Source organism: Theobroma cacao, chromosome 2 (assembly GCF_000208745.1).
Source record: "Theobroma cacao cultivar B97-61/B2 chromosome 2, Criollo_cocoa_genome_V2, whole genome shotgun sequence".
NCBI lineage: Eukaryota > Viridiplantae > Streptophyta > Magnoliopsida > Malvales > Malvaceae > Theobroma > Theobroma cacao.
Genome location: NC_030851.1, coordinates 30,418,217 through 30,434,015, shown reverse-complemented (window position 1 = coordinate 30,434,015; position 15,799 = coordinate 30,418,217). Strand labels below are relative to the sequence as shown.

The following is a 15,799-nucleotide window of genomic DNA, read 5'->3' as shown; positions in this document are numbered from 1 at the left end:
CATCAGCATTGCCAACAAATGATGCTAAAATGGTGTTGAAGTTTCTAAGGAAGAACATTTTTACAAGATTCAGCACGCTAAGTGCAATAGTGAGTGATGTAGAAAGCCATTTCTACAATAAATATTTCACAGCTTTACTTGCATAATACAGAGTGACTCATAAGGTAGCGACTGCTTATCACCTCCAAACAAATGGACAAGTCAAAGTTTCAAATTGAGAGGTTAAGAGAATCTTAGAAAAGGTTATATCTCCATCAAAGAAAGACTGCGTTATGAAACTTGATGATGCATTCTAGGTGTATAGGACTGCATACAAGACATCGATTGGTATGTCCGCATTTCGTTTAGTTTTTGGTTGAGCATGCCATCTTTTAGTTGAGTTGGAGCATAAAGCTTTTTGGGTAATAAAGAAATTGAACATTAATTTGGAAGCGGCCGTGAGGAGCGTTTGCTTCAACTTAATGAGTTAGACGAGGTTAAATTCGATGCCTATGAAAATGCCAAGATATACAAATAGGAAACAAAGAAATTGGATAACAGAAGGACTACTCACCGATTTGAGCTAGGCCAAAATATGTTATTTTTCAATTCTCGAATGAAGCTATTTCTTGGCAAGTTAAAGTCAAGATGGTCAGGACTGTTTCTTGTGTCAAAAGTGTTTCCGAATGGTGTAATGGAAAATGTTGATGGTACGACTAACAAGTTGTTTAAAGTGAATGGGTAGCGTTGAAGCATTACTAGGGATGTGACATTGATCGTCAATGATCCTCTATCATTCTTTCTAATCCCAAGTGAGTGATAGAAAAAGTCTAGCTAAAGACTATGAAAAAAGTGTTGCTTGAGAGATAACCCAAATTTTTCTTCACTTAGTCTATTTTAGTTAAATTTTGAATTTTTACGTTTAATATTTTGATGTTTTGATTAATAATTTTTTGTTTTCTTTTTGTAGGTTTTTATGTTTCTTCAAAAAAAATTAAACCAATGACGTAACGTTTTTGGTGTGAAGGCCATGATGCCCTTGAAAAAGTCCCTTCCATACAAAAACTCGAGAGTGGAACACCGCAATGGCCTTTGCCCACCACCGAGGTGCCTTCACTCCCCCATATTAAGGTCTAAGGCCAAAGCGCTGTGGCACTCCAAGGCTAGCACCGCATTGCCCACTCAGGCCCTCATGTTATAAACTTGCCCCCTCTCTCTTCCTTTTCACTTTTTAGGTCTTTTTTCTTTCTCTACCTTCCTATTTTCTCTCTCTGGCTTCCATCCACTCAATATTACTTTCAAAAATTCACAACTTTGGCACCAAACACTCTTTTGAAGAAAGCAAATCATCTTCCATTCATTCAACAACCAATTTTTCAGTAGAAAGTTCATGTAAGTGGACTTATTTTTTGAAGATTTGTCTTCTTTGGTAGATTTAGCTATTAGAGAAGCACTTGTGGTTCTTGAATAGTGGGTTTGTGATTAATTTGAGATTTTAGTATGTGTGCTTGCTTTTAAATGCTACTACATTGAATATTTGAAAGATTGAGCGGTATAAAGTTATGAATAGTAAAAAAATTCTACACTTGAATAGTATTCGTGGTAGTGGGGTCTTTGTGCACTAGTACTTTTAGTGGAACATCTGTGGAATAATTTGTGTTATTGCGTATTTTTGTTGACACTTGAGTACATATTGCTACACATTTGTTGTTTAATGGCACCTAAGAAGAGAGCCAGAGGTAGTGGTAGTGTACTTTACTTTGATTAGAGTAAATTTGTTTCTACCAAGGTGGCTATAAGGCATTTGCAATCCATAATGCAAAAAGTCCCTTTTCTAAAGCGAGGCATTGATCTTCATCCCGCCCATTATGGTTATGTTCATAGGCTTATTTGTGAGTAACCTGAGGTGGCAGCATTACCTATTGTTCAAGAGTTTTATGCCAATGTTGTTGAACATGAGAATGGACAAATCTTTGTCCAAAGATGTCACGTACGCTTTGATAGTCAGACGATTAGTCAATTCTATAACTTACTTGACATTGAACGTGATGAGTGTGGTCAATATTTGGCTGGCAATGTTGACATCAATGAAGTTATGGGGGTACTTTGTAATAAGGGTACAAAGTGGAACATGAATAAGGGTGTACTAATGTCTTTTAAAGCCAGTGCCATGAGGAATGATCACAAGTTATAATATCACTTTTGGCAACAAGATTACTTCTTTTGAAGCATCTTAGTGACGTGACAAAGGACAAAGTCATTTTACCTTATGCAATTGTTTCTACGATGTCGATCAATGTGGGTTAAGTGGTGTTCAACAATATTATTCAAGCTACTTGCTTACCCCATGATGGCCTTTGGTTTGTATCCTTGATCACGTCCTTGTGTAAGAAAGTGGGAGTGTTTTGGGACAAAAGTGAAGAAATTTTGCATCCCAAAGTTCCTTTGGATGCGAGAATTATACAAAAGTTATATGTTTGGGAGTATTTGGCTACCAGAGGCAGTTCTTCATCAGCTCCATGCCATCCACCACCACAATGGCCTTCTCAACATTTTTCCATGTCTCAAAAGATGGAATGGCATGAACTTTGAATGGATCATCATGCGACATGTATGCAATCAATTGAACATATGAAGAGAGCTTATGTTGAACATGTTGGCATGGATATGGCTATTTTTCCCACTTTCACAAATGACCCAACAGTGAAGGACCAGAATGAAGACGTAGAGGAGGATTACCAATAGAGGTTGACAACAAGTCAAGGGAGTATTCCTTTTCCTTACTTTTTGTAACATTAAGGATAATGTTATTTTTAAGTTAAGGGAGAATTTTCACTTTTTAAGCTTTATTTTAATTATTTTGCATTTATGTTTAGTTAAGTTGATTATCATTTAATTTGTTCCATGTTTTAGAAACTTGAGCTAGATTTAATTGCGCCAATTTCTTTTAATTTACCTATGCAATGATGAGAACTTAGTTATATTCTCATTTTGATTCTTTGAAACATGTGAATATTTTTTTGAGTATTATGTAAATTCTTATGCTAAACTTCATTGTTAGTATGTGATTTTTACAATTTGAGTATTGTGTCTTTTACTTAGATTCATAGTACATAACGAGAGAAGGTTTATGTAAATGTGAATTTTTGAATTATGTCTTGAGTTCTAGAATTTGTTTGATTCTCTATCGAGGTGAATCTTTGGACCATCTGAGTATTTCGAGCCAACCTTGTTATATATTTATCCTTAGAATTCCCCTTAGAGCCTAATGTAACCTTTTATTCCTTTAAGCACTTAATTAGTAGCCTAGACCCTTACATAAATAGTTTCAATTTGTGCATCTGTCACTCCTAAGTGTATAAATCAATTTAGGAAGTGTAATGAGCTAGATAGCGGAAAAGGTAGTAAAAACGAAAAGTGATTAAAAGATCAAAAGCAAGATTGTATTCATCTCACTACTTAATAAAAGAAATAAGTTTGGGGGTATAATATTGAGAAAAATAAAAGAAAACAAAGAAGAAAAAGAATAAAGTGTTAAACAAAAGAAAATTTTGATGAAAAAAAGGTTTACTTGGTGAAAAAACTATAAAGCTTAGATAGGTCCTATAATGACTATATGCTTAGGGTGATTAGAGCTAATATATATATTACCTTAACTCTAGCCATTTATTAAAATTTGATAAATAACTATTGATCTTTAATTTAGTATTAGTCTACATTAGTAGAGAGAGGGAGATGAAAAACAAATTTATGGAACTTTTGTACTAATTTGAATTTTGCATGCGTATAAACTTATTCAGATTGCATAATATTCTTGGTGAAAAGATTGCACACACACACAGAAATCCACTTGATGGTGAGCTTGCATTGAATTGAAACATAAAGTTGAAGAGTATTTATGTGTTGCTTAGAGTTGAGATTATGAATTAACTTATGAAGATATTAAAGGTGATTGTTGAGTTGGTGCAATTTATTTCTAGTTAAATTGTTTTCTTCATTTATGTTTTTGCATTTTGGTTTATGTTTTGCTCAAGGATTAGCAAATTTTAAGTTTGGGGGTGTGATAACTCTATTATATAGAGTCATTTTGTTACATTTTGGCAACTTAAGTAGCTACGTTTTTTAGATTTTATGTTCGAAATTTAAGTATATTAGTTAATTTGCTTAATTTAGTTTAATGCAGGTTGATTAGTTAGTTTAAGTGATCTTAGTTTAATTTTATATTATTTTGCTTTAAATTACTTTAAGTTTAGTTATTATTGATTTATTTTATTGTTCTTGTAAGAAAGTTGATGAAAAGACCTTAGTTAATGAAAATTTGTGCAAGTATGGTGATGACTTCATTCATACATGATGTAGTATTTCAAGGATAACTTGAGCTGTAGAATTCTAATTGAAGTGATTTTTGAACCATGGAATATCTAAGAGATAGAGGTACAACTTTCATGTTTACCTCTTTGCCAAGTTCAGATAATATCAAGGTGAAAATCGTATTGGAAAAGGTTGGACTATTGCAGTTCTGCATAAGGCAGCATAAGGAAGTGAAGGCTGTGACCTTGAGTTGCTCAAGGCTATGACGCCACGAAGTAGTAGTGTCCCATAGTAGGACCCGAAAGCAGAGTGCCACGATGTTGGTGAAGTGAGGTTATGGTGCTAGAAGAAAAATGGGCACCATATTGGCACTCGAGGCTAGGGCACCACGACGTTAAGGAAGGTAGGGCCACGGTGCCAAACGTATTTCCAAAAATGAAATTTTGACAGGAATTTTTTAAACTAAGGCTTTTGTGAACTATTTAAGGGAACATTTCAAGAGGTTTTCAAGAAAGGACGACAAACAATTATTCTAGAGAAAAAGAACCAAGAACAAAGCAAGAAAACAAGAGACTTTGAAAGAGAATTGAGATCGAAAAGCTTCAATTATTAGTTCTCTCTTTACTTTTTCTTTTCTCTTAATTTTTTTGACTTGGATTAATGACTAATTTCCTTTGAACAATGTTTTTATTACATATTATGAGCTAAACTATCTTTCAAAGATTGTCATGGATTTCAACATGTAGTTTGAATATTTATTTCTCTTTTATTTATTATGAATAGGTGTGGTTTTGTTTATTCAAATTTGTTCATAATGCTTTGATTGGCTGGCCAACAATTGAATGATTCATGAATCAAAATGAGACTTGACAAAGTGGTTTTAGATTGGACTAATGTGTGAATAGTGTATGTTCACATCACTTAAGTGATTTGATTCATAATTAGGGTAGGCATATGCCTAAATGCCATACATAGCCAAATTAGAACACTAGCTTAATGAACCTTATTTAATTGATTACTATAGACATATAGTGACCCAATTAAGTTAAGTATTTGTGTAAATATCTCGACAGAGACTTGTGGATAGGTTTGGATTCTAGGTTAGCAAACTACCCATGAATGTAAATATTGAGAGAAACAAATGTCAGATGAAGTATTGAAAGAAACCATAATAATAGGTTTTACTCTATTGCCTTTCTCTAGTGAACTTTTAGTTTCTGTTAATTAGTTTACTATTTGATTGAATTTAGTTTTAATTGATTTTCTATATAATCGAGTTACTCGAATAAGATTAGTCTATCATAATCTTAATACTTAGTGAAACATTAGGAGCAAATCCTTGTGGGATACGATTATGGACTTACTGTTTATATTACTTATTCGATACGTATACTTGCGTGTACTAAACCAACAACACATATGCACAAGATAATAAATTGAACAAGGTCGACGATATTTGTTCAATTCTTCATTTTCTTGAGCTTCCTAGAACAGGCTCTACGATGGCTTTATATTCTTCAAGTTTCTCACTCTTTCTACCCTTGGATCGACTTGAGTTTTTCTAGGGACAACTCTTAACTTGTGTCTTGTGGTTTCCTTAGCTTTTTGGTGCTTTTCTTCAGCTATTTCTTCCTTACCTTATTCCTACAATCAAATAATAATTCAAAGCATGTTTGTTTTTTATTTTCTTAGCTAAATATGCATTGTTTGAAAGCTTTTATGATATTTTCTAATGATGCATGGCTTTTTCAAATAATTATGTACCCTCAAGAGATTAAAAATATTTTTGAGACAATTTCAAATGCTTGACATTAAGTTTAAGATAATATGTAATTTTTGTCAAATCAAAACATGATGTAACTCAAGTCTAACACTTACAAAGATCTAGAATTCTTTCCTTTCTGAAGCACATTTTTCTTTGTTTTCAGAAATAGATTGAATTTTGACAAAATGACAACAAAATTGTCCCACAATACTATATTTTATCACCAAAGATATTTAAATTTTGGTACAAAAATGAGTCAATTCAACACTTTTGTAACATGTGATACTTCAATCTCTTGAAAATTGATGATTATTGCTTGAAAGGGCTTTGGATAAGTCAAATAACAACTTGGTCTTTCAAATGAATTGGATCGTCTAACACACCAAGGTATCCATCAATAAGAAAGGTTTCGCCACTTCATGGAGAAAGCAAGAAAATTGGTATTTCTTCGTCTAAGCTCACAAATAAAATATGATTTTCTAAACTTGCATTTTTTAGAATCAAATTTTCTATTGCAGAAAGATTTAGCTTAAATCATAATAAATTTTGACACTCTCTTAGTCTCATGAGATGTGGCAAGATGATAAATGTCAAGACTAGCTATTAAAGCTAAAGACTTGCAAGGCTATTTTGGAAGAGAAAGGTTCAAAGTTCAGTATTGATTTTTCTAATAGATCTCGAATCTTTAATGGTGTTTGAGAGTCTTGAGCACTTAAAAAACGATATCCAATGCATTTTAGCTACCTTGAAATGGGCTCTCTTTGGTGCCTCTTGTTATGCCAACTAAGATTTTCATTTGACTTCCTTTTAGGAAAACAAAACAAAAAAAAAAACTCAAATAGAAGCTGAAGAAACCAAGCAAAAAAAAAAACGAGAAAGTTGAAAAGAAAAATCCTTAAACCCTAATCCAAAAAAAAAATCTCAAAATATTTTTAGACATAGGAATTCTCCACTGCAAGCTCAAAAAACTCAAATCCACAAGCCCACAATCATAAAGACATATCATCAAGATGTAAAAAAAAAAAATCAATTTATTAAAAAACCCAAAATCTTCAATCTTTCATCTCTTTTTCCAAAATCCAAAATTTAGAAAAAAAAAGCAAAAAAAGAAGGAAGAGAAATGAACGCGAAAAGGAGAGAAAAGATAAAAGTAAATAGTGAAAGGAATCTTAGAAGAAGAAGAGGAAAAAATAAAAAGAAGGGTAGGGCAATGGGTAGGACAATTGGGGAAAAATAAAATTTGTAACTTTCCCTTTATGAAAGGAAAGTTACTTTGCCTCCATAAGAGAAGGGAATGATATTCGTTCATCACATTGTAATGACTTTGCAATGGGAGGACTTTCCTATGTCTAAATTGCAAACTAAATAGTGCAAAGTTATTGTAGCCATTTAAATTGCAGGGAATGTCTCCCGCTTACACCATACCAAACAACTCCTTATTTCCATTAGATCCCAACCCAACCCAAGGCCATATTCATTTGCTTTTCTTGCTAGAACAACAAAAAACAGAAGAACGATTCATCTGTTTTTCTCCTCGATTTGATTCCTCTATTAACCCAAGGCCATGAAACATTTGCTTTTTCACCAGAACAATAACAAAAAGAAGAAGAAAAGGATTACCAACCATTGACCGATAAAGAAAGTTGGGAAAAAATATGAGAGAGAAAGAAAGGAAAAAAATTAAACCCAAACGTGTATTATTAAGTAATAAAAAAAAATCAAGTGGCATTTTGTGAAAGTTGAGACACAAAATAAGGTAGGAAATGTATGAATGTCAATGGGTAGGGTACCTGCTAATTTTGAGGTATCCGAACTCGAACCTGATTAATAAATGAGGTAGCTGAACCCTATAATTATTTGAATATTTTTTAAATTTACTACTCTAACTGGAATCCTAATACATGCTTACAACCCGATAATTACCCAAATTTGTTTAAAAATCTGATTATGTAAAAAAATATTAAAATGCTTTTCATGGGTACCCAATTACCCGAATCCAAATCTGCACCCATATCTATATACAATAATATTTCCAATCATATTCCATATAATTCACTAGTAATTAAATTTATAAAAGCACACAAACAATAAAATTTAAATTTAAATAATCAAAAAACAAATATCTCAAATATAAAATTAAATAACTAAAAACAAATATTCAAACAACAACTTAAACATTACAAGTTTAATTAACTATATGGGTTTGTCCATGAAATTAAAAAAAAAATAGCTAGGTTCCAAAATTATTCTAATCTTACAATTTCGTTTATGGTATATATTTTATAAGTTTATAAAAACAAAGGTACTATATTATAATTAATAATTTTATAAGTTATAATTTTTGTAACATTAATGCAAAATAGAAAGTAAATATGTTTATATTTAAAATATATACACTAAAAGTATATATATATATATAATAGTAATTTTATTCTTTATAAATTAACACAATATATAGAGTATATATATTAAAAGATATTATAAATTAATTAATAATCATAATTTCATAAATTAATTTAATTAACAATATGAGTTTATCTTTAATTACATGAAATTAAAAAAAAAACATAATTGAGTTCAAATATCGGGTACCCAAGGGTAGTACCCGAACTCTACCTGAACTCAATATAGATAATGAAATTACTATCCAAACCCTACCCGAACTTGGTTATTGTATATCTTAATCCTTTATAATCGAGTCGGGTATTCACAAATACGCCGTAGCGAATTTCCCATTGCCATCCCTAAGAAAATGGGAGGATTTGAATTTTGATTTTGACGGTTAGACTGGGGACGGTGAAGCCTGGATGAAGAACTGATCCAGTGGGGGAAGTAGAAACAAGAAGATGAAGGTCCAAAGCTCTACGCTCGTGACCAAAGCTATCTGCAAGCAACAGATCAGGCACCATGTCCACTCAGAGTCCAAGGCCACTGAAGAAAGGAGAAAAACTGCAAATTTCTATCCCCAATAGAATTAAACAAAGGCCAAGCCCATGTGTTCAGTGGAATCCTGATTGCAATAATTTAGTTCACGTGCCACGTCCATCCTTGTCGTGTTCCTCGTGTACACTACACTCAAACCATCCAAAAACATGCCAAGGTCAACAACTACTACTTACTTTGCTAAATCAAGACTAAGAGCAACATTTTTGAGTTCTTGAAGAACCCAGGCTGACACTGTGAAGCAGATGGATAGCAATTTTAAGGCAACCTCTTTCAATATTCCAGAATGCGTTTTGGCCTCCAGTGGCAGGCGAATGCCGCTTTTGGGCTTTGGCACTGCAGCTTCTCCACCTGTAGGATCAGAACTTACGAAAACGGCGATTTTCCAAGCAATGGAACTTGGTTACAGGCACTTTGATACAGCTTGCTTGTACGGGACAGAGCAGCCACTTGGTGAAGCAATCGCAGAAGCACTTTCGGTTGGCTTAATTAAATGTCGAGACGAGCTCTTCATCACTTCCAAGCTTTGGTGCGGCGATGCCCATGGGGAACTTGTTCTCCCTGCCCTTCAGAGGAGCTTACGGTAAATTAGTGCCAACTTATATTTCCTCTTTTAGTTTCTTTTTTTACACAAAATTTTCTGTAATCTATGTGAAAATGTAAATTCTTTGGTTTAAACTGTTTGTCCTGCAGAAATCTCAAGTTGGAGTATCTTGATCTTTATCTCATTCATTGGCCAGTGAGCTCAAAACCAGGGATTTATGAATTCCCCATTAAGCAGGAAGATTTCCTCCCAATGGATTTCAATTTGGTATGGAAAGCCATGGAAGATTGCCAAAGGCTTCGCCTCACAAAAAGTGTTGGCGTTAGCAATTTTTCCTGCAAAAAGTTGGCTGACATCCTAGCCTTTGCAAAGATCCCTCCAGCTGTTAATCAGGTTACTCTCCTTTCAAAAGCATTTCAATCTGGTTTGAACTTTGAACAGTGATAAGGAAGTTGTTACAATTTGTGCAAGGTGGAATTGAACCCACTGTGGCAACAAAAGAAGCTAAGAGAGTTTTGCAGGACAAATGGTATCCTCTTGACAGCTTACGCTCCATTGGGAGCCAAAGGTACCATATGGGGCAGCAACAGAGTTCTGGAGTGTGAATTGCTCCAAGAAATAGCTAAGGAAAAAGGAAGGACCGTTGCTCAGGTACTTTCCCCAAATTAAAAGAAAAAAAATTGTGCTCTTTCTTTTCTCCAATATTTTGTTGTGAAAAAAAGTAAAAAAAAATCAACACACAACAATTCTACATCCAAAAACAGATTTGTCTGAGATGGGCGTATGAGCAAGGGATAAGTATATTAGTGAAGAGTTTCAACAAGGAGAGGATGAAAAGCAACCTTGAGATATTCAACTGGACTTTGAGCGAAGACGAGGTGAAAAAGATCAATGAGATCCCACAAAGCAGACTTTGCGGCGGTGAAGATTACATCTCCAAATACGGGCCTTTCAGGACTGCTGAGGAACTTTGGGATGGAGAAATTTGATTAATTTAATCATAAATTTTTAGCTACAGGTTAATCATCTGTTAAATTTTATTTTTAATAAATTATATTAAATCTAGGACGTGTCGTAATTGATATTTAGATCATAAAAGCATATTTGATTCTTAATACATGATTTGATAATAAAAATAATACTCATCAGATATTAGAATTTAATGTATTACGATTTCTTTCGCCTTAATATATAACTTTTCAGTGAGTAAAATTTTTAATGTTCTTTGCAGAGAGGAGGGGAGAACTACCATTTCCTTTATGTAGCAAATTGTTAGTCCCACTCATAGTAAGATTTGAAGTTCTCTATACAAACCTACAATAATAAGTCCACAAATAACATTTGAGTGTAATCCATTTTATTAGAATATATTATGGATTATAATATTATCATTTTATAAAGATTAAATTAAATTAGCTTGACTTTTATAAAACCTTAAAAGTAAATTAAATAATGTAACTGTACACTTCAATTATTTAAGAAAATCTAACAATCTTCCACTTGAATTACATTATTTAAATTTAAATTTTGAAAAATAAATTTTCTTGCCTTACATATCTGGAAATATACTTCACTTGCCAAAGACAATATATTTTCAAAGCTATCAATTTATGCCTCAACCTATGTTTAAGACTAACCCAAGTCTTAAGTCTTCACATATACAAAATGTATGCATATATAAATACTTTATGACTAAATATCCTTGAATAATTATTATTAATAATAAATTCAAATACATCATTAGTGATGTGCTCCACATAAAATTAAAAATAAAGCATAAAACAATGACAAATCCTCCCAATAACTAAGTGCATCAAAAGATTCCACGATACCCATGTTGATAATATGTTTCTTGAAAGTGAGAAGGCACAATCCCTTGCTTAAAGGATCAACTATTATATCATCAGTTCCAATATGTTATACTGAAAAGTCATTTTTTTCATAGATGGGAAAAGCCATCCAAACAATTTGTTAACCTAATTATCTTTTATATTTTGAAATGACAAAAAGAAATGATCAAAATTTCACCTAACTCACAAAGGATCAAAGGTCTCATGTTCTCAAACAATGCCAAGTAAGTTTGAAAAAGAAAAGATGTGAAAACAAGCTCTAAAAATGCATTTTGGTCCAAATCTATCGATACATGTTCTTCATGTATCGATACCTTTGGATAACTATCGATAGATTACAACATCTATCGATACATGTTCTTCAGCAAAAGTCAAAACTCAAAAGTCAAACTTAATCTATCTATACATCCTCAATTGTATCAATAGAATTGAGACAGAATGCATATTGACCTAAAAATATTGATACATTTCTCAAATGTATCGATATATTTTCAACAGAATGCTCACTGATCTAAAAGTATCGATACATAGTGTCATGTATCAATACATATTTAAGCAAATTACAGAGATCCCTACAGGTAAGTTCAAATATATCGATACATGAATAAATGTATCGATACATCTCGATGGGAATTCAAAACAAAAGGCAATGTATCGATACATTCACATATGTATCGATACAAAATGACTGTTGAAGCATTGGATAAAGAGAAAAACGACTGTTTTCACATTAAATGCTCTCTTAACTACCCTTGAAGCTTTAGCAACTATAAATACAAGCTTCCTCAACATTTATGAAGGTTAGAAAACTTGAAAACACAACTCAAGAAAGGAGAATTAGCCAAGATACATTCAAAATCTGTTGTACTCTTCTTAAATACAAAAAGTCTTCTAGTTAAGCATTTATTAGGCTTCCATTCTTTTCTTCAAGTATTGCACCAAATTCTTCACTCAACCTTAAGAAGCACTATTGTTGCACCTACATTTCTCTCATTGTATTTGCTTGTGTGGTTATACCCTAACCAATAGAAAAGGTAGAGTGGTTGTGCTTTAACCATACAAAGGCATTGTATTGTATGGTTATGCTTAATCCACAAAAGGCATTGTATTGAGCTTTTTGATTGAATAGTGGATTCTAAACTGCTTAGTGAATCTAAGGGAGAAGACATAGCTAAAGAGGCTGAACCTCTATAAAACACTTGTGTTAATTTCTCTACTATTCATTTTACTTGAAAATTCAATTCTCTTTCATTGATCTAAAAGCCTATTAGTTTGTTTTCTTTTTAAACTCAGCTTTTGAATTAAAGAAAATATTTTGTTCAAAAAGGAAAATAATTTTTTTTAAAAATTCTGAAAATAGTCCAATTCACCCCCTTCTTAGACCTAATCATATTGAGCTTATTAACCTAACAATTGGTATCAGAGTGAGGGCTCAATTCTACAGGTTTAAAAGCCTTGAGTGATCCGAAAAGCAAAGCTCAACTTATCAAATGAAATCCACCTTAGCTGTTCTTGGCGAAAGGCATTCAGCTCAAAGACGCCCATTCTTCTCAAGTACGAACTATCCCTATTGGAAGAAAATAATGGAAATGTTCACTCAATCAGTTGATTTTGATGTTCAGAATGTTATCTTAGATGGCTCGTATGTTCCCACTAAGGATATAGATGGAAAAACCATTATAAAAACTAGGAAAGAATGGGATGACAAAGAAAACAAGTTAATACAAACAAATTGCAAGGTATTCAATACACTTATTTGTTCTCTAAGTGCTAGTGAATTCAATAGAGTATCCATGTGTGAAACCACTAAACAAATTTGGGATACTTTAGAAACAATGTAAGAGGGAACAAATCAAGTAAAGGAATCCAAGATAGGACTTCTCACACATGATTATGAGCTATTTAGGTTGAAAGAAAATGAGTCCATAAATCAAATGTATAAGAGATTCACTCACATAGTTAGAGGAATAAAAGCCTTAGGAAAAGATTTCCTGAACGCCCAACTTGTTAAAAAGATACTTTATAGTCTTCCCAAAACATGGAGACCAAAAGTGACGGCCATAAAGAAAGCAAGAAGCCTAAATAACTTCAAACTAGAGGAACTTATAAGATTCTTACTTACATATGAGATGACAATAAAACATGAGAATGCTTTAAATGATGAAAAAAAGTAAAACAATAAAAAGAAAGGAATAGCCTTACAATCCAAAATTGAAGAAGATGAGAGAAATGTAAAAGATGAGAGTGAGAAGATGGGCATATAGCCATTCTAGCCAAAAGATTTAGTAAATTTATGAGAAAGAACTATAGGGGTAGGAAGCCTTCTACAAGAGACATGCCAAAAAGGGAACATAGAAAAAACCACTTAATATGCTATGAGTGCAAAAAAATAGGACATACCAAATATGAATGTCCAAACAAGAAGAGTGTTCCAAAGAACTTCAAGGAGGAAGCCATGGTGGCCACTTGGAGTGATAGTGATGACTTTCAAGATGAAGAGGATGAAGTTGCCAATCTTTGTTTCATGGCACTTGAAGACGCCAAGGTATGCTCTACTTCTCATAATTCAAATTCATATACCTTAGATCAAGAATCATACTTATTTGATGAATTACAATGTGCATATGATGACTTAATATTTGAATTTGAAGAAAAAGCATTGAAATACAATAACATTATATCCAAACTTAAAGTAGAAAATGAGTTTTTAGTCAAAGCAAAAATAGAACTAGAAACCATAGTCAAAGACTTGAAAATTGAGAAAAATGAGTTAAAGAGGAAAAATGAAAATTTGCATGCTACATTCTCAAAGTTTAATATTCAACAAAAATTAATTGATATGCTAGAAACACAAAGAGCATTCTTTGACAAAGAAGGAATAGGCTATGATGGAACTCAAAAGGAAACACATTTTAAAAATTTCTTTGTTAAAGAAAATGTAAAAGTTGGATCCTTTATCAGATGCATTTATTGTCATAAAGTAGGACACTCCACTTACACTTGTCCTTTGAGAACTACAATTTTAGGGGTAAGGAAGTCAAAAGTGTGTGGGTTCCAAAAGGAACAAAACCTCCACATGGTAAGATAGTGAAATTGGAGTGGGTTCCAAAAAAAGCCATGGGCACTAACATATGTGGACCTAAGAAAAATTGGGTACCAAAGTAAAATGTTTGATTTTTGCCTTTATAGGAGGAGCTCACTTGCTTGAAATCAAGAGCACAAGAAAAAGGAAAGTGGTATCTCGATAATGGGTGTTCTAGACATATGACTAGAACTAAGGAATTCTTCAAGGAATTAAAGCCAAAGAAAGGAGGAAATGTAACCTTTGGTGACAACTCAAAAGGTCAAATAGAAGGTATTGGCACAATTGGTAAAAACTCCTCCTCTTAAATTGAAAATGTTTTTTTTTTTGTAGATGGTCTTAAACATAATTTACTGAGCATAAGCCAACTTTGTGATAAGGTTATTAGAATCATCTTTGAATTTTCAATATGTCATGTTGTTGATATCAAAACAAATGAAACTTTATTTGTTAGAAATAGACAAAGCAACACATATGTTGTTTTCTTGAATGATTTATCTTCTAATAATGTGTGTTTCATGGCTAAAAAGAATGAGGATAGTTGGTTGTGGCATGGAAAACTAGAACATGCTAGCATGAATACAATTTCAAAATTATTGTCTCTAGATCTTGTGATAGGACTTCCCAAGCTAAATTTTGAAAATAATCAACTTTGTGATGCTTGTGCTCAAGGCAAACATAACAAAAACTCATTTAAATCTAAAAAGGATGTAACTACCATTAGAGCATTGCAATTACTTCACATAGATTTTTTGGACCAACTAGGACCACTAGCTTAGGTGGAAAGAACTATGGCCTAGTAGTTGTGGATGACTATACTAGATTCTCTTAGGTTTTCTTTCTTGCACACAAAGATGAAGCTTTAAAAATATTTACTTTTTTTTGCAAAAGGGTTGAAAATGAAAAAGGGTACAAAATAACAAATTTTAGAAGTTATCATGAGAAAGAATTTGAAAATCTAGGCTTTGAACAACTCTATGATGAAAATGGATATTATCACAATTTTTTAGCTCCTAGGACACCACAACAAAATAGAGTAATGGAAAGAAATAATAAGACTTTAGAAAAAATGGCATGTTATGTGAGAATAACCTACCTAGATTGTCAAACCCTGCTTTGTAAAATAATTATATTGTCATTCACATGCTCGATAGAATGTTTGTATATTTAGGGAGTTCGAGAAATCGTTAAAAGATTATATTGCCCTAATGGTACTATTGAGTCGATTAAGCCTCGAACTAGTTCAAATAGGAATTTTAAGGTGAAATTAAGAGTTTCACAGTTCAGGGATGACTCAAAATGGTAATTCGGAGTTCGAGGATCAA

The 15,799-nt window shown here is 32.6% G+C and overlaps 1 protein-coding gene across 1 annotated transcript; it reads left to right on the top strand.

The window, feature by feature from the left end:
- LOC18609357 (non-functional NADPH-dependent codeinone reductase 2) lies at window positions 9,130–10,678 on the top strand. Its single transcript, XM_007044425.2, has 4 exons — window positions 9,130–9,581; window positions 9,692–9,935; window positions 10,014–10,193; window positions 10,307–10,678. Exons 1-4 carry the CDS (start codon window positions 9,244–9,246, stop codon window positions 10,529–10,531), a joined length of 987 nt encoding a protein of 328 aa, XP_007044487.2. The 5' UTR covers window positions 9,130–9,243; the 3' UTR covers window positions 10,532–10,678.